The following is a 19,357-nucleotide window of genomic DNA, read 5'->3' on the forward strand; positions in this document are numbered from 1 at the left end:
TTGTTGCCCACGCAACTGAAATCGCAGATGTCATTTTGACTAACAACTTTGACTTCATTGCTGCATGACACAGCTGGCCCGTCTCTAACCTTAGCTATCCCGAAAACTATTCCATCCTCAGAGCTGACGGACCCAACACTCGAGGAGGAGGAACAGCCATTATCTTCAAATCTACCCTAGGCATGAGACTAGCTACCTCCTCTCCTCTGGCATCCTGTGAACTCCTCACAGTCAAGCTCCAAACGCCTCCTAAAAATACTATCACTATCCACCTAATATATAGCCCTCCAAGCCCCCCGCAAATCTTTCGAAGAAGACATTACGTCACTAGCAGCTGAGAATTCTAAAACCATGGCGCAAAACATCATCCTAGGTGACTTCAAGCTTGGCTATAATTAACCCAATGACCTACCAGCCATTTCTGTAGCCAATGCAGAACAAGGTTTCTTACAAATAAGTACCCGACCCATCCATGAGTAAGGCAGGACACTCGATTGGGTAGCAGACCTCAACTGCAATATTACCCTAAAGGACTCCACACCACTCGTGTGGATTGATCATCACCTCCTATCCCTAGAAATCAATGTCAACAACTCAGAGCCAAAGAAGCCCCCCATTGCACCACCTTGTCTGACCAGCAACAAACGGAACATCACAGCTGAGGCTATAATACCTTAGGTAGTCCCCATACTCAATGCATTACCTGCCACAAACGACCTGAATCTGTTGGTTAACACCTACAATGAGTCCTTGACCAAAGCCATAGACACTAAAACTGTGCAAAGGCAAACCCAGAACACATCTGAACTCCTGGTTCACCTCTGAACTTAAAATACTACGTACAGAAAAAAGAACATTTGAGAAACTCTGTGAAACTACCCCTTTCGTAAAGGAATTAGAAAACCCTAATCCACCTGCAGATACCTGCACCAAGGAAATGCCATGGTGCACCAGCATTCAAAATGCTCTCTCCAACAAAATAGCAGGGCTCCAGGCCAAAATGGCTGACAAACGGCACAAATTTACCTCCGGCAATCTCACCAGTCCAATCATGCCATCGACCGCACACTTTAACTCAGGCTTCAAATTCAACAATGTATTCATACCTGAGGTACAAAAAATCACAGCATCACTGAAACCATCTAACTGTAAAGGTGACAGATGCCCAGCTCAGATCATAAAAGATGCAGCCAGAGATCTATCTCCTTTTATTACCAAACTAATAAACTCTTCATTCGCCAGCAACTCAGTCCCAAGTAACCTGAAACAATCTTGGGTTCTCCCATTACTCGAGAAACAAACACTAGATCCGTCTATACCCACTAATTATAGACCGATCACCAGAGTCCCTTACTTACTGAAAATCTTAGATAGAGTTGCATACTTGCAAATTCAAGACTATCTAGAGACATACCCACTATTAGGAATCCGTCAATCTGGCTTTAGACCCCAACATGGAACGGAAACTGCCCTTGTTGACCTTAAAAGTCAGATCGACGATCTAAAAGACAAAGGTAAAGTTGCAATCCTACTTCTCTTAGACTTATTGGCAGCCTTTGATCTGGTTGACAATAAAATCCTATGTGACCACCTGTCATCGGCAGAACACTTCTCCAACTCTGCTGTCACGTGGATCCAATCCTTCCTCACAAATAGAACCATGCATGTTTTCTCATCCACAGCTCCCGCCGACCTGATCCCCATCACCTGCGGTGTCCCACAAGGATCCTGCGTATCTCCCACTTTGTACAACATCTTTACAAAGCCCCTATTTGGCAAACTGGACCGTCTGGGTGTCACTTACACCAACTATGCAGATGACACCCAGATACTCCTAACACTATCAGGCATCTACGACTATGATGTTTGCCGGATTAACGAAGTCTACATCATCATTCATCACATGCCCTCTGCCTGAATGATGATAAGACTGAGCTACTCCTAGTCGGCTCACCCAACAACCAGCAGCATTCTCATTGATGGGAACAACATACCTATTGCCAAAGACGTAAAAACCCTTGGCTTCTACCTCGATGCCAATACCAATTCAACCAAACAAGTAAATACGACTGCCTCAGCCACTGCCTACACTGGCAAGCTGTTCAGGGCTTGCAGACCCCTACTGTCTTCCAATAGCTGCCTTATACTGGCCAGAGCACTTATAGAGTCCAAACTGTACTACTGCAATGGCCTATACTTAGGCGCCAACAAATCCATAATTAATAAATTGCAGGTTCTGCAAAATAATGCACTCAGAGCTGTATTAAACATACAGAGAAGAAAGCACATTTCTACAACCAGAAAGTTGTGCAAATGGCTCTCCATACAAGAAAATATTGACTTAAACACGATCTGCCTCACCTACAAAGCTTTGAATCACCAAGCCCCACCATACCTCACTGACAAATTTACTCTGAAATCGTCAGCCAGAATTACTAGATCTACTAACACATCTTGCCTGGTGGTGCCCAGGTATTTCCTTAAAAGAGTTTCCCGGTTCTAGCCTCCCAATTGTGTAACACACTTCCACAGGACATCAAAACTATTCCAACCTTTCAAAGATTAAGAAGTCATGTCATCACATGGTTACTGGATAAAAACTAACACTACCTACCTTACACTTGACATCACCCTGTACTCCCATTCCCTTAACTGTATATATCATTCTCCTTGCCTCGTATTTCACACCTTTCTTTGCCCCCCTACCTTTGCCTTTCCTTTGTTATTTGAATGTATTATATGTAATCTGTCTGTATAAACTGTATAAACTGCATAAACTGTATACACTGCATCTTGTAACCATTACCTTCACCTCAAGCGCCCAGATACCCCTGGGTCAGGCGCGCTTTATAAATAAAATAAACAAAGAAAAAAACAAACCCTAGTGAATATGCCAAGCAAAGCTTTAGCAACTGACTTGGCAGTTACTGTTTTTAATGGGGTGGCCTCAGGATACATGGTGGCATGGTCGACCAGCACCAGGAAAAACCTATTGCCTGAAGATGTCTGAGATTCAAGGGGATCAACAATGTCAATCCCTTCCCTTTCAAATGGTACCCCCACAACTGGGAGTGGTACTAATGGAGCATGGATTGTTGTGCCACTCTTCCCAGATAACTGGCAGTGACTTTCTACCTGTACCCGCATCTTGAATGGCTAGCCTTTGCTTGGTACTCTTGATGCCAAGGTGACCAGCAAGGGGGACCTGTCGCTGATGACCTGCCACAGGACGTGTCTCTGGAATGCGATTGCCGTGGCCTTGGCTCTGATAGCGTGGGCATGCATATTTGCTGGAAGCCATTTCTGCTGCCCCTCACAGCCTCCTTAATGGCCGAAACCATCCACCTTGCTATGGAGGCCTTAGAAGCCTGATATCCTGGCTTTGACCCACCAAAGGTGACAAAGAGAGCCTCAGATTTGCGGCAGCTCTTAGTTCTGTCCAGGTAGAATTTTAGAGCGCGCCTCACATCTAGACAGTGCAAGACACTCTGAGCATCGTCCTTAGGGTCCCCTAAATAAGTGGGTAGCATGATCTCCTCATTGCGGTAGAACGAAGAGACAACCTTAGGCAAGAACGCGGGATACGTCCTAAGGACCACGTTGTCCCTATGAAAGGTAGAGTAAGGCTCGGAAGCCACAGGAGCTTGGATCTTGCTGACCTGAGGTGCAGACGTAAGACCCCACCAAGAGGGCTGTCTTAATGGTAACCAGCTTAATGTCCACAGTTGCCATTGGCTCAAAGGGTTTATGCACCAAGGTGCCCAACACTATTTTGAGGTCCCACACGGGGTGTGGCTTCTTGATAGATGGGCAGAGCCTGGTAAGGACTGCCAAATGTCTTTTAACTACCGGGTTGGAGGACGAAAAAACGTCCTCCTCCGAGTTCCGGTAGGCCTCTATGGCCACCAGATAGGTGTGGCAGGTGTCTATTTGCACCACTGAGTGGGCGAGGTGTGCAGAAAAGGATAGCACGTTGTCTAACGTGCAAGTAAGAGAATCAACCTCCTTAAACTCAGCCCAGTGGCAATACCTAGACCACTTGCTTTTGTGCTGGCTCCTGGTAGCATCGCTCCTAGCACCCGCTATGATGTCTAGGTTAGCCTGAGAAAGAGGCAAATGCTTCAATGTGACCTGTTCAGGAACAACTCTGCAAGGGCTAACTTCTGCGGGTGGGGTGGATGACCGTGACCCCCTGCTGCGATAGTAGATGAGCTGGACCCAATGGAAGGTTAATCAGAGGATGGTCCGACAGGATGAGCAGCTCCGAGAACCAAGGTCTCGCCAGCCACCACGGAGCTATCAGAATGATACTGAGGTGTTGGGACTCCCTTATCTTGCAGATCACCCTGTGTACCAGGGGAGTGGGAGAAAATGCATACGAGTTCATGCTGTTCCACTGTAACTGTAATGCATCAGGGAGCCTAGGGCCTGTCCCTGCCAGGACGCGAGGTGAGGGCACTTCCTGTTGTACCAGGTGGCAAAGAGGTCCACATGGGGATGCCCCCATCTGCTGAACATCCGCTCAAGGATCTGATTGTTCAATTGCCATTCGTAATTGTCTGCACCAAACCTGCTAAGCCTGTCCGCCTCCAGGTTGGACTCCCTCGGGAGGTGGATTGCCCTCAAGTGCATGTTGTTCTCCGTAGCCCACTCCCAAATGCTGACTGCAAAGCTGCATAGAGGAGGAGACCTGGTGCCACCCTGCTTGTTGATGTAATACATGCTGGTGGAGTTGTCCGTTTGAATGAGGATCATCTTGCCACTGATAAGCGGCAGGAAGGCTTTGAAAGCCAGCCATATCGCCTTCAGCTCGAGCCAATTGATATAGCCCTCCTGTTCCTGAAGAGACCAAACTCCATGAACAATGTGGTTGTCCAGAGTAGCTCCCCAGCCCTCCAAGGAAGAATCTGTGGTGATGGTTACTTGAGATGCTGATTGGCGGAAGGGTCTGCCTATGCTCAGGTTGCAGTCCATGCTCCACCAGAGAAGGTCCTGGCAGAGAAAAGGAGGAATGCTGACGGGTTCTACCTGGGAACCCCACTTCTGACTCCATGAGGCTGCGAAGTGCAGCTGTATTCTTCTCATTTTGAGCTTTGTGTATGGCATAGCCAGTAAACACGCCGCCATGATACTCAAGAGGTGCTGGAACCACCTGCTGGGGAAATGACCCATGGTCCTCTTGATGGCTGTGATCTTGTCCTCCGAGGGAAACACTCTCTCGGAGCTGGGATCCCAGATGAGGCCCAGGTACGTTAGACTCTGCATCGGCTCCAGCTGAGACTTCTTGAGATTGATGGAGAATCCCAATTCGTGTAGTGTATTCATGAGGGCGGAGGTGGTGTGCTGGACCGCCTCCAGGGATCTCGCCCTGACAACCCAGTCGTTTAGGTATGGATAGACATGGTGACCCTGGGCCACTGCATTCATAAGCCTGGTAAAGACCCTGGGGGCTGAATTGAGGCCAAAGGGTAGAACCTTGTTTTGGAAATGGAAAAGCCCATGATCCTGAACCTCAGGATGGACCGATGAGGCTGCCAAATCGGGACATGTAAGTATGCGTCCTTCAGATCCAGGGAGCACATCCATTCTCCCTTGCACAGTGTCTCAGCAATAAACGCTGGTGTAACCATCTTGTGAAAGCGGTCCGCTCCCGTCGACGTGGAAAAGAGGACTCAGGAGTGGCGCCGGTGGGCGGAGACAGGGGAGCGCAGGCTCCCAGGGCGGTGCCCCGCGCACCTCTGAATTTAAAGGGGAAGATGTTTTTTTCTGGTGAAAAAGGTTCCGTCTCCCGTCCCTAGCGAGGGACGCTCATACAGTATGGAGGAAAGGGGAAGGGATGTAGAGTAAAATATATATATATAATTATTTTAAATTACTGAGGATTCCTAGTCTGACGATGGGGAATATTCAAGCATGTGAATATATGAAAGATCCACTGCTGGAGAAGTAATGTAATGTAAGTTGTCATTTGTATAGCCCCTTCAATCCATTGGTATGCCCTCAAAGTACTGTAGGTGAACGCCCTCGGGGGACCGTAGTCCAAGGTTTGAGGAAATGGATTGGAGGAGTTTAGAATGCATGTGTGCATTTTGGCCAAGCCCCTACTAGCTAGCCATATCGAGCTGGCAATTGGATAGGTGCTTTGAAGTTGACAAGAGAGTATAGGAGAGTAGTAGAACTTGTTATGTGTCCAGCTAGACCAAATTTTTGTCATGGGTGATAGCTGTATTCTAATTTCAGAGGTGTTGTGCGATGTGTTATTGGGAGTGGTGTATGCTTGCAGATGTGCTTGGGTGGGTGGCCTTGCTTTCTGCTATCTTCCATAAGCATGGAGTTGGATACCCACCCATATTCTCTTGCTGGCATCTTGGTTTTGTAGGTGTGGCATGGACTCTCTTCTGTGTTCTGCAGGAGATTGTTAAACCAACTGTCATTCAGTGATTTCATGGAAGTTCTTTGGTGCCCTGGCCTACCTGAAGTGGTTCACTAGCTCAAGAGGGCAAGGTTTGTCAGGGTGGTAAGGGGAATAGCCATGTCTTGAGGGCCCCCGGAAGGCCAGGTGATCCTCTACGCGTCGGATGTTAAGCATTATTGAATTCCAGATAGTGGGGGCTTGGACAGAGAAGGAACATCCTCCTATTCTAGTCGATTTGAAGGTGTGGAGAATATAGAGTGTGTGGAGAAGAAGAAACTGCACACCTATTGTCTGTCTCTGTGTCTTTATCTAATTGCAGACATGATTACCACAAGCAAAGAGCACTGTGCAAAAGAATTCTATGGTCTCTAACAACTGAGCAAATATATCATTTTTATCCATCGCTTTTAGTCAAATTTAAAAAAAAAGATTTTTCTAACACTATCCTAGTTTAAAAAAAACAAATGCTCACCTTTGGTCCCTTTAGATTTTTCCTTTTGGACATCTTGCAGCGGAGCATCTGTTCTCGTTCCTAAAATTAAGAGACAATTTATAAATGTAAAATCAATGTTCACTGTTATGAATATTTACTTCAATCAAAGTAAAATGAATAAGCAAAAAGGGAACAACGTGATTATAAACTATGTAAAGAAACACAATATCCCTAAGCCTTTTTGTAACTGTAAATGTAAGGCATTAATATTACCTGAAGCAATGGTTATTGCATTGGTTTAAATGCAGACCTACCTGGGAAGCAACAGAGGGCTGTACAAGAAAGTTACATAATACAATAATATGTGACAATTAGATGGATAGATTATTATGAGTGCATTAGAAGGATGTGGAGAGATAGGATACAGAGAGTAGATGAGGGGGAGAGAGGCCCGGATCAGGCAGGTCCAGCAGGTAAACTCCCAATGAAGCTATATTTCTTTAAGCACAATGATCTGTCCTTCCGGAATGCACTAATAAGTCACATTCATATAACTAAGAGCAGTGGGACCTAAACTAGAACTCCCATCCGAAAATTGCATGGGTAGTCATACACAGAGAGAGAAGAATTACTGCTTATGGTAATCATTGCTAGCTTTTTGGTGCAGGCAGAGCACAGCAATTACCTTCAACAAAAATGTATTTGCACATTATATAAACAATGCATATCAGTTCTTAAATAATTGTAGGTGAACTTCCGGTGATGGCTACTGGATGGCATTGCACTGTGTGTGACGTGGCTGAAATGGCTAAGTCTGCTTTCACATTTCAGTCCGAAGGGTTTTTTCAAGTCCTTTAAACCCACCATAATGTTTTGTTGTTTATTAATAACAAAGACCCCATAGTCAATACAGTGCAATAAGCTGTTAGATAGAACACAGCCTGCATGATTTTGAGAGAATGGAGCATTAAAATAAAAAGGGGCAATGCCCTCACTTCGAGACAGACAACATATAGACAAAGCAAAAGCAGTTACTGCATGGAAATTCGCACAACATGGTCATGAGGAAAGCAGAAAAGTCAATCCAGATAATGTAAGCAAAACCCCCTGTTGCAGATTGATAGTTGTCTAAGAATGAAAGTGTGTCCAGGACACAGAAACAGTCTACACAAAAGAGAACAAAGAGGACACACCATTGTACATTTGGGTTGTCTACCGAATAGGGATACCGGTATTCCACTAGATCTCAGATGTAAATATAGAGTAGCATTGTTGTGTGTGCGTAAAAAGGTGGGTAGGTACCTCATCAGTTGAACAGGCAAGCCTTAAATTAGTAGAAGCAACGTTTTCCACAATCTGAGAAACAATTTACCAGTAAGTGATTGGTGTCAAGTTGGCTGAAAAAGTAGTGTTCATGGTTGGTTTCTTCAAAATAGGAGAAACAATACCAGATTTGAGAGTGGGGAGTAGAAACTCTGCAGAGAATCTGAGATTTATCAAATATGTGATGACTGCTGCAAGGTGATCAGGATTCTGCAGAAGTAGCCATTCTAGTACTGTATCTACTGAGGAGATGGGTGTTTAGTGTGCGCATGAACTTGGAAATGCTATGTCCCTGAAAGTGTTTTAATTAAAGGTTATATACCCATTTCTCATTCCTCATTACCAGTTTGCCGGTCCGCTAACAACGGTGCCGGTAAGCTACCGGCACCGTTGTTACGGGACCGGTAAACTACGAGTTCTGCGAGCGGGTGCCTTTCAGCCCGCCAGGTCTGACCTGGCGGGTGGACCGACACCCATGCGCGGACCTCGAGGGATGCACCGGCACCATTCATGAATGGTGCTGATGCATTTGGCCTCCCCATTCCCATTGAGTCCAATCGGACTCAATTGGGAATGGAAAGTCATAATTACCGGCACCCGTTAATGGGGATTTACCGAGAATGCTGGGGCTGTGATGCCCCGGTAAGTCCACATTGTCGGATCCCAGAAAATTCATGACTCCGGTGGCAGCCGTGCCAGTATTTACCTGCACAGCTACCGCCAGGGTCCATTTTTGTGAAATTCTTCCTTAAAGATCAGTTGCATTGGATTGTTTTTCGAAACAATGTTGACCCTTAAACCAAAGATTAGAGTTTATTACTACCCAAAATTTAAAGGTACATTTCTTTGATAATCGGCAGACATTTTATGTTCTAAAAGCTACTTTGGACTGTCATAGCATGGGAGGGCATAAACACAAAAACATGTATGATACCATATGATATGGTGTTTATAACGTGCCTATACACAAGTGTTTCAAGTCGTGACGAGGCAAGGGGGGGCAGAGGGAGGACAGACAACGATCCTACTAGGCCAGGTGTCATTTAGATCGTGCAAGAGCATGGGAAGGGGGGAAAGGAGAAGTGCGCAGGGGGGAAAGGAGAGGGGAAAGTGCAGTACATGGGAAAGCGGAATAAATAAGATAAATAAAACAGCCAGCTAGTAGCAAGTGCAAGGAAGTGCAGACATAGGTGCTGGTAGGAGGACTGAGGGATACAGAAAACGGTCCCCAAGTGCAGGGGTTGCCAGGAAGGCAGTGTCGGTGGGAAATTGATGGGGCCTGAGCCAGAGATCAGAAAGGGTGGCCAGGTAACCAGTGCAGTTTCAGTCAGGAATTCAGCAGGGGGTGGGGTGGGGAGAAAGCAGAAGCAAAGAGAAAAGTTTTGAGGTGTTTCCGGAACTGGAGATGGTTCTCCTCGAGTTTCTGGGAGGCAGGAAGGCCTGCCGAAGAGAGTGATCTACCACCAACTCATTGCTTGGAGAAGCGACTGACCCTGAGGGAGTTGGAGGCAGATGAGCGAAGAGTTCGAGAAGGAAGATATTTAGGGAGAGAGAGTTGAAGGTACTGCGGCCCCAGACCCCAGAAGGCCTTGTGTACAATGCAGAAGGTTTTGAACTTAATCCTTGCAGCCACTGGGAGCCAGTGCAGAGATTTCAGTCCTGGAGAGATACGATCCCTGGGCTTGAGGCCAAGGCCAAGTCTCGCAGTCCTGTTCTGGATAAGTTGTAGAGGGCGGAGAGTGGAGGCAGGCAGATTTAGATAGAGGCTGTTACAGTAGTCCAGTTTAGATAGGACCAGTGCTCTGGAGACAGAGAGCTTCTGGGGGAAGGAGTGGAAAGGAAGAATACCTCTGAGGAGGTGCAGCTGGTAGTCTGACTTTTTAGAGACGTCAGAGATGTGAGGGGAGAAGGAGAGTGCTTAGTCGAAGATGACCCTGAGGTTTTTAGCCATGCAGGTGGGAGTGGGAGTGGGAGGAGGGCCAAGAGAGGCCGGCCAGAGAGCTGTAGGGAAGGAGGGAGTGGGTGTGCCGATGAGTAGAATCTCAGTCTTACTGGCATTAAGGCAGAGGTCGTTGGCGGCACACCATTCCTGGATGGCAGACAGACAGTCAGAGATGAGAGGAGAGGGTATCATTCGCAAAGCACTGAAAGTTGTGACAGAGAGCGGCGATGCGGTGGGCAAGGAGTGCCAGGTATTGGTTGAACAGTCAGGGAGAGAGGTTAGATCCCTGGGGGACACCACGGGTAGAGAAAAAGATGTCGGAGAGGAAGGACCCAAGTTGGACCTGGGAGGGTCGGTCGGAGAGGAAAGAAGTCAGCCACGCCAGAGCCTGGCCAGTGATACCCAGGTTATCACGGAGACGGTTGAGCAGGAGGGCATGGTTGACAATGTGAAAGGCAGAAGAGAGATCAAGCAAAATAAGAACGCAAGGGGTGTTAGAGTCGAGGTTGGAAAGCAGGTCTTCACGGATGTTCAGGAGAGCAGTTTCCGTGCTTCTGGCAGCTATGAAGCCAGACTGATGGTCATGAAGACAACCAACAGATTCAGTGTGGAGATTGAGCTGGGAGATGACCAGTTTCTCCGGGAGCTTGCCCAGGAAGGGAGTGATGGAGATTGGGCAATAGTTAGCCGGGCAGAAGGGGTCGACAGAGGGTTTCTTAAGAAGAGGGTGCACAAGAGAGTGCTTCAGGGGGGAAGGGAAGACACCAGTGGCGAAGGAGTGGCTGCAGAAATCCGCCAGGGCAGGAGCCAGGGAGTCGATGTGATCCTTGATAGTTTTGGAGGAACAGGGGTGAACCTGTTTCGACGAGACTTTCATAGATCGGACTTGTCTAAAAACCTTGTCTGGAGAGAAAAGGGGAAAGGCAGAGAAGGAGGGGGGAGGGGTGGTTGCAGAAGGGACAGAGGAAAAGCAGGGAATAGCGGGAGGGGGATAAGAGGAGGAGAGTGAGGACAAGATGTCCTGAGATTTAGAGATGAAGTGAGAAGCCAGTGCCGTGCAGAAGGCCTGGGAAGGGACAGGAGAGGTAGAGACTGCGGCAGGATTGGCCAGTTCCTTGCCGATTTTAAAGGGTTCAGCCGAATTGTTAGATGCCGCAGAGACGCGGCCTTGGATATGAGCTCTCTTCTTGGTGAGGACGGAGAGCCGGTATTGCCTTTGTAGCAGGCGGCAGGCCAGTTTGTCAGAGGATGAACTTGAGGCACGCCATTTTCTCTCGGCAACCCTACACTTGCCTTTTAGGGTGACGAGGTCGGAGTCATACCAGGAGTTACACTTGGCTTTGGGCTTCAGGCGGATTTTCGTAACAGGGGCAAGAATATCCAGAGTATCAGATATAGAAGGAGTATTGGGAAATAAGATGCTTTAAAAACAGAAGCAAAAAAAGAAATAGTAAAACCTATTGAGTTTGAATGGGGGTGACAGGGTGATTTACGGACTGGTTTAGTCCCAATCGCCATTATTGTCAATTGTTTTAGATGGGCATGATCTTTATCCACAACTTAAGTCCCCTTGGGAAATTATTGATTTAACCTGGGGTTACATTTAACATGTCCAATAAAGACAAGTCCCGAACCACAGACGTTTGATTATCCTTTTTTGGAATGTTCTCAGATCGTGATAACTTATCAAGCCAGGGCCTACTTTAAAATAAAGTCATGCCAAAACTTTATTTTTAAAGCAGCTCTGGAATCTCGTTATGTGAGTTTGTTCACATTTGTGATGAGTACATTTATGTTTCATCTGAATAGTTCCTTTTGGCGAAGTACCCATCACAAACATGTCTCCATCCAGATCTATAAGTCTTTTTGCAGTTTTGTTGGTCAACTGATAGGCTCACAAGAGAAAGCAAAGTGGGAAGAGACACAGGGAAAGAGGATCCTACAGATGCTGACTGGGAGAGGAGGTAAGGTTATCTCTGTGGCTAGGAATCAGCAAGCCACATGGCAGAGACGCTGGGTGATGACAGACATAGACACTGTAACCAGCAGTGAGGACAAAGGATGAATAACCGGAGGACAGTGTCAACATGAAGACCCTTCAAAAGAAACAGGGAAGGGGAAAAATCCACCAAGCGCTTTAACAAGAGAGCCCTATCGAGAAAGTGACATAGATGAGCTGGCCACATGCAAGTAATGCAGAACGGTGAGGGGTGGCCAAGACAAGCAGAGCTGCAGCCGGGGCCATTGTAAAAGCGCAGAGAGCAGTGCATGTTGGAACCTGAAATTCAAGTCCCTAGAGTAATTGAGAAACAGGTTACAAAGGTAGCCATCATATTATCAAACTTGAAGGAAAGCCCTTGGGATATCAAGAGAGAAGAGACACAGTGTATACTGGAAGCTGAAGAGCAAGTTCAAAAACCCATTTAAAAACCAAGAGCCAATGCTGTAGGCTGGAACTTGATGGCCACGTTGGAGAAATGGATTACAAAAAGAGCCACTGTATCTGGAAACTTTCAACCAAGTGGCTACAGTACTTCCGAAACTGGGAGCCAAGAGCAACATTGCACACTGGAGCATAAAGGCAAGCTTCCTAGGTATTTTGAGAAAGTGGATGACCAGAGAGAGGAACATTGGATGTAGGCATTTGAGGGCAAATTTCCTGGAGCCATTCCGAAAGTGATTAACCAAAAGAACACTGCAGAGGGAACTTGATTAAGATTAAAATAAAGTTGTTCAATCACAATTCTGTTTTCTGTTGTCTTCATTTTAAGAATAATTCACATATTTTAGTGTTTGACATATATGTGTGATATGTCCACGTTGGAGTTTGCTAAGCCACCTATCAATCTACTCAGAGACGTCATTACATTCTGCAATTGTATTGGGATGGATGGAACTCCCTTATTTTTCCTTAGCATGATCCAGTTGGCGTTTGTTTAGGCTGATTTTCATTGCCACTTGCAATTTAAGTTAAGGATCTGGTTGGTAGTATTCATCCCTCCATCCTCTCGTGTTTGAAGCACGTCAAGAAGGCCCCAAGTTGCTGACATTGATTTAATTTGTGTAAGAGCCCTGGATCGTCCTAGTAACAATTGTTCCAGGTCAAAGTGATTCTGCAAAGGGTACATGTTTTCTCTGGATGCTGCTAATGTATAATCATGGATCCACAAAAGATGGTTTGAATTTTGTTTCTCCTGTCCATCATTGGAGGCTACAGATTCAGGCTCTAAATCTAGTGGGACTGGAAGCAGGTTTGGTCAATAACTTCCCTGTTAATACTTCCTCCTTTACCTCTACTGTGACACCTAGTATTTGCGAATACTCTCTTCATATTTTATTTCTATGCTTGCAAAATGCCTTTGCAGGGGAGCCGGAAAATGGCTCCAAGTGCAATTTATGCAGGTCTTCTATGGAGGGCTTTTGAGGACGATCATTAGTGCTGCAAGTATTAGTAGAATTGGGGAGATGACATTTGTACAAGCATCCTGCCATAGACAAATACCATGCTCCACTTAAGCATTGATACCCTATCCAGCCCTCCGGATCGGTTGTTATCGGCCCAGGGCCCGAGTTAAGGGCCTGAGTGTAGCAAGATGTCCGCCACAGAGCTGGAAGATGGGGCTACATATGAAGCCCCTCTTCCATTTCCATGGTGGCCAACGCGGACAACAGGAGGAGGCAGCAGCAGAGGCAGCAAAACATTTGGAGCTTAAAGTGGGCCTTGTAACATGTGGTGGCAATATCCAATTCTTCTATGTGTGGTACCTCGTTTCCACCATAAAGATCTCCACTTTCGTCTGAGCTTATGTTCTTGATCTAAGCACCCATTACTAGCATACTTGGGTGGAAGCACAATGATCATAAAATGTGGTGCAGTGGCTGACTACTGGTGGTTGCAAGAACCAAAAGGCTGCAGTTCCTTTCCAGGCCAAATGGCTCAACTGGTGGCTGCAAAAACTGCCCTTTCTTCATCCACCATTCTCATTCAAATGAGGAGAATTTCCTTTGGCTGCTCATGACTGGGATGGGGGGGAAGGAAGAAACAAGAGGTTGTTAGGTTAAACCAAAGAAAAAAGAATAGGATGGAGAATGGTAAACAACCTCTGTGGCTCCAGAACCCATCTTCACGCTTCTTACCCTTTTGTCGATATTCAGATGTCCACCAAATGTTCGTATCATTGCCGAAATATGGAGTGCAGTAAGTGCATGGCATGCTACCTCGCTGGGAATAGTTTGGACAGTGCACTGGGTCAACTGCCATGCCAGGGCACAAAGAATCTCCCTAAAGTTCCTGCAATATCCAAGGGATAAATTGGCCCAATGGCATGAGCTCCACTTGCATCTGCACCTGCTCTCATCTGCAGCCTCCAAGAAACAGTACAGGATTTATTATTGTTATTTTATTGTTCAAAGCGCTTCCCTAGCTCAAGAGCAATGGAGCGCTGTACAGGGTATGGGCCCAAACATAGTGTTTGAGCTTTTAACAGTAGCGCAGTACTGTGAATAGTGGTCTGTACATCCATTGGGATTAGTCCTTGGTCAGGTGTTGTGGGAATAGCCTTGCTTTGATAGATTTGAAAATTGTAGAATTGTGGTGATACTCAGAGCCGATACCAGGATCAGGTTCCAGAGACTGAGTTCATGACAAGAGAAGGACTGTTTGTGGATCCTCTCTTTGCAGACAACTTGTGATTCAAGTTTGTTGGTCAATTTGCAGCATGTGGTGCATGTGCCAGAAGATATGTGGAGATTTGCTGCCAAGTACACTAGTCTGCTACTCACAACTGCTTTGTAGATGATACATGCAATCTTGAAGAGGATCCTGGCCTGTTGAGGAAGCCAAAGCAGTTTCCATAGGGCTGGGGGGATTCAGTCAAATTTCCGAACAACTGTAATAAGACGTCCTGCGGCATGTTGGACTGCTTTTAGGGAAGCCAAGTGAGGATGGCATTTCCCCCATCGATGTGCGAGACCACAACGGTTTGCACTACGATCCAGAAGTCATGCCATGGGATAAAGGGTTTCATTTTGCGAAGTGTGGAGATGTGGAGCAAGGCCGTTAGGGCCTTCTTGGCTATGCGTTTCTGGAAGGATAGCCTGCTGTCAATGGCACTGCCCAAGGATTTTGCTGAATCTGAGAGTTGCACATCAATCCTTCTAGTAACATAAATCTTACGACCTAAGTACGTGGATAACCATGTGCTCTACAAAGATGGTCATTGAGCTATGTACAACTCTAAAATCTATTTCCGAAAATGTACAAAACAACAGTCTGTATAAAGTCAGAACTTAGAGAGGGGTAAGGGGCAACCAGACGTGGGATACAGAACCATGGGTCACAAGGAGTATGAGAGCCTTGTGGTAAATCTGTCGAAACATACTTAACTATGGAAGAACGGACTACATTGGAAAAAGGCATGGGTTTTGCAACAACAAACCTACACAATAAATTTGCTTTCAGACAGGAATTCTTCGGCTTCCTGAGGAAGGTTAATCTCAAACAATTCTTCCATGATCAAGAACAGGAAGTAGATACTGTGGACACTGGCCTACACAAAAAATCCACTGTCTGCGCCCATACAGGCACAGAGTGCTGAAACACAGGTTTTTGAGAAAAGAGTACTACAAGATATATAAGCAATCGAACTACGGAGGAAGGACATGTCCAGATTCCAAAATATGAGTAAGGGGAACATCTAGCAGTGAAGGCACTACTTAATAATGAAGCAATTGAGATCCGAAAGGCTGACAGTGCAGCCATCATGATCCAAGACAGACAGGCATACGATGGAGAATGTGAAAGACAATTGTTAGACGTAACGTGTTATGAAAAATTGAGCATTGACCCCAAAGAAATATTTCAACAGATGATGGGACATAAAATTGAAAAAGCACTATAAAGAAGGTGGATTTCGAAAAAAGAAGGCGATTCCCGACTAGTCTCCCAGGGGTCTGTCATCCAGCTGGCCAGGGAACAGCCATCGCTATTGGATCCAGTTCCTGAGGGTGGACTAGTGTGGGAGGATCACCTGGATCACAGTATGCCCCTTCTTCCAACACCTTTTCCCCATCCTATCACGTAGGACATTCAGAAACACTACCCCCCTTTTTCCGCATGAATACCTTCGCACACCACGAAAGAAAACGGGCTAACAACAGAGACGTTTACCTGACATGTCCCAACACAAGGGTCAGGCAAAGTCAGACAATTGACCAGAATCACACACACCTGACAGCCCTTTCACTTCCCCAAAGGGATAAAAGTTGGAACACAAGAGCACACTACAAGCAAGGCAGACTGCACGACGAGAGAGCTATCCAAGTACGGCAGTTCAAGGAGGACAAAGGCGGCAGCAACCGAGAGGGTGACACAGAGAGAAGCAACCTTACCCTTTATGACCCAGACCTGCAAAGCCTCCGTGGAAGGAAAGGTAAGACCGCAAACAATAGCCAGCGTGTGTTGCAGCAGATGTAAATGTTACACAGGGCCTTCCTCCGATGATAACCAAGACGAGGGGAGATGCTTGCCACCGTGGTACTGGCCAGAGACAAGAAAAGCCAAGCGGTTCATCACAGCCGGTGAGTCTAGGGGAGTGACGATAAGAAACCGAACTGTGTTTGAACAAAAGTAGCAAACAGCTAATTGAAGAAAAGTACAAAGAACAGTTAATACGGGAGGGGAAAACCAGCTGCAGAAGAGTCCGGCACCACGTGTGTGCTCACTCGAGAAACTCTGGGCTATTACTCTATTATTGAAATTACCGTTACCAGAAGGCCTTGGGAACGGAGCGATAAAGGGGTCGAAGTGGTCATCCAGGGGTCTAGTAAAATCCCCATACAGTCGAAAGTCTTTGACCGAAAAACTATTGAGAAACACAAGGGAAGTCAATGCTATGTTAAGAGAAAGCAAAAGGAATTGTGAAATTGCAAGAGTGAACCCTAGGGAGGGATGCCAATAAAGAGGGGCGAAGTCTTGAGTCCCAACGAACGGTGTGTTCACAAAAGAGAACCCAACAGAGGGATGTCCAAGGTGAACTCTGTAAAAGGACATTAAGATTTGTGAACTCCAAGGTGAAAATTTCCTTGCAAAAGGCCGCAGTGAACCCGACGGAGGTAGGCAAATGTTTGAAGGGGTCCGAGCCCAGAAAGGGGCGACCCAGGGGTGAGAAGCCATCACTCCAAAGACATTTGAATGCAGTTGAGAAATCATTGTCAATATAAGCCGGAGTGAACCCAACGGGAGGGAGGCTGATATTCGACAGAGGTCTGCGCCCGGAAGATGGGGATCCAGGGGCGAAGAATACTCACCTCAAGTGTAATTGAAAGGAACATTTGTTTGTTATTCTTGGAGTACATCAGGTCCTCGGAGGCAAGAGACCTTGGTAGAAAAGGCACTTTACCACCAAAGATCCTGATAGCTGAAGCTGGAACTGTTGTCTCGTGCTTGGAAAGCTCGAGCATGTGCTGTGCTCAGGAGTCCCGCCTTGTCCCGTGCTCAAAATGTGGGGAAGGGAGACCCCCTGCTACCACATCCTGACTTATCATTTGTGAACATGACTTTTTTCCTTGTAAAATGTATCCCACACCCTTTTGTTTAGCAGTAAGGATTTGCAATAGGTTTTTCTCAGTATAGGCCCTTTTTATTTGACAAGACAACTAGGACTGCCTTATTTTTCTTTTGATGGTCGTAGCTTGCTACCATCTTAGATTTAGGTTTAGATTAAACCTTGTTCCACCCTACCTATACAGTTTAATAAACACACTTTAACTGTAATCACTTGTGTCTGTCTATTCTTGATAGCATGTCATCCTTACATATGGTGTCAGGCGTGGGATGTGATTCAACTGATAATAATTGAAACCCATGCTAATAATTGTGGTACCACCAGTAGGGGAAAATAAGATAGTTGACCTCCTTGATTCTAACCGTGTATCCACACTGAAAGAGGTGCTGTTTTCTCATTTGGGTATCCCACCTGGTCAACAGGATTGGTTCCTAAAGACCCACGTGTTGCTAGATTCCCTTCCTCTCTCTTATTACCACAAAAACACCGTGGGACCGGATCATTCAAAAAGTTCAACCGTTTTATTTCTTCATCCGACCTAGAGCCCTGAATCCATCTCCGTCCGAACCCTTTCTTTTTGCTACCCAATCATTATCCACTGCGGCCCATCAGGTTTAGGGATAAATCCACTGCAGCCCATTACTTGGATGGACTCAGAGTCGGAAGAGTCGGACAATTTCCAGACCTCATCCAACAGAACTGAAAGTTGTTTTCTTTCTGTTTCAGAACCATCTACAGAAGAAACACTTACACCACTGGAAGAAATAGCAGACTTAGCCAATGTTATCGCCCAGTTAGCAGCACATCAGATGCAGGCCGAGATTAGACTTCAAGAAAATGTATCTAAGCTAATTGAACTGCAAGCAAGGCCCTTACTACCATAGGGGGTGCTCCAACCCTATCTTGAAGGCGAAGATATAGGAAATGTTTTCATAAACTTCGAACGCCTAGCTGAACAACTAGGATGGGAATAGAACCTTAAAAGGTGCTATTTAGCCCCCGCTCCTGAAAGGCGAATTACAAACCTCTGATCAGCTACTTAATCTTGCCCAAGGAGACACATTTCAATCGATCAAAGAAGGGTTGCTTAAAAGAGTGGGGAAAACCTGCAATTTTTATCGGCAAAATGTGAGGGCCATTAGATTTAACCCAGGGGAAACCCCCTTAGAAATGAGTGAATGTGTCAAAAACACAGTGGCCCTATGGATTAGTGACAAATCATTAGAAGAACTGACAGAAATGATCACTTTAGTCCAATTCACTAACTCCTTACCCCCTTTTTTGCATAAGGCCGTTTTGCAACTAAATCGACCTACACAGTGGCCCTATGGATTAGTGACAAATCATTAGAAGAACTGACAGAAATTATCACTTTAGTCCAATTCACTAACTCCTTACCCCCTTTTTTGCAGAAGGCCGTTTTGCAACTAAATCGACCTATCCTAGCCATAGCTACAGAAATTGCACAAAACCATTCAGATGCACCTAAACATTTCCACTCGGTCCATCGTTGGGAGGAACAGAAGGATCATAAACCTACCCAGCGACCTCCAACAAAGGGAATAGATAAACCAGAAGGGTTGTTCCAAAGTAAGGAATGTTTGACAAGAAAGAGAGTGGAGATCAGGAAAATCGAATTTAAAACCAAAGATGAAGGTGGGAGAGAGGATGTAAAAGGA

The 19,357-nt window shown here is 46.0% G+C and overlaps 1 protein-coding gene across 2 annotated transcripts in view; it reads right to left on the reverse strand.

Annotated features, from left to right (window-relative positions):
* Positions 1 to 19,357, reverse strand: part of JAKMIP1 (janus kinase and microtubule interacting protein 1) — a 3,487,328-nt gene that overhangs the window by 1,172,370 nt on the left and 2,295,601 nt on the right. For both annotated transcript variants that reach the window (XM_069631978.1, XM_069631979.1), the window contains one exon: positions 6,888 to 6,947. In XM_069631978.1, coding sequence (XP_069488079.1) covers positions 6,888 to 6,947 — 60 coding nt within the window. The remainder of the gene's footprint in view (positions 1 to 6,887; positions 6,948 to 19,357) is intronic.

The sequence above is a fragment of the Ambystoma mexicanum genome, chromosome 6q (assembly GCF_040938575.1).
Source record: "Ambystoma mexicanum isolate Mex_15411 chromosome 6q, UKY_AmexF1_1, whole genome shotgun sequence".
In the NCBI taxonomy this organism is placed as follows: Eukaryota; Metazoa; Chordata; class Amphibia; order Caudata; family Ambystomatidae; genus Ambystoma; species Ambystoma mexicanum.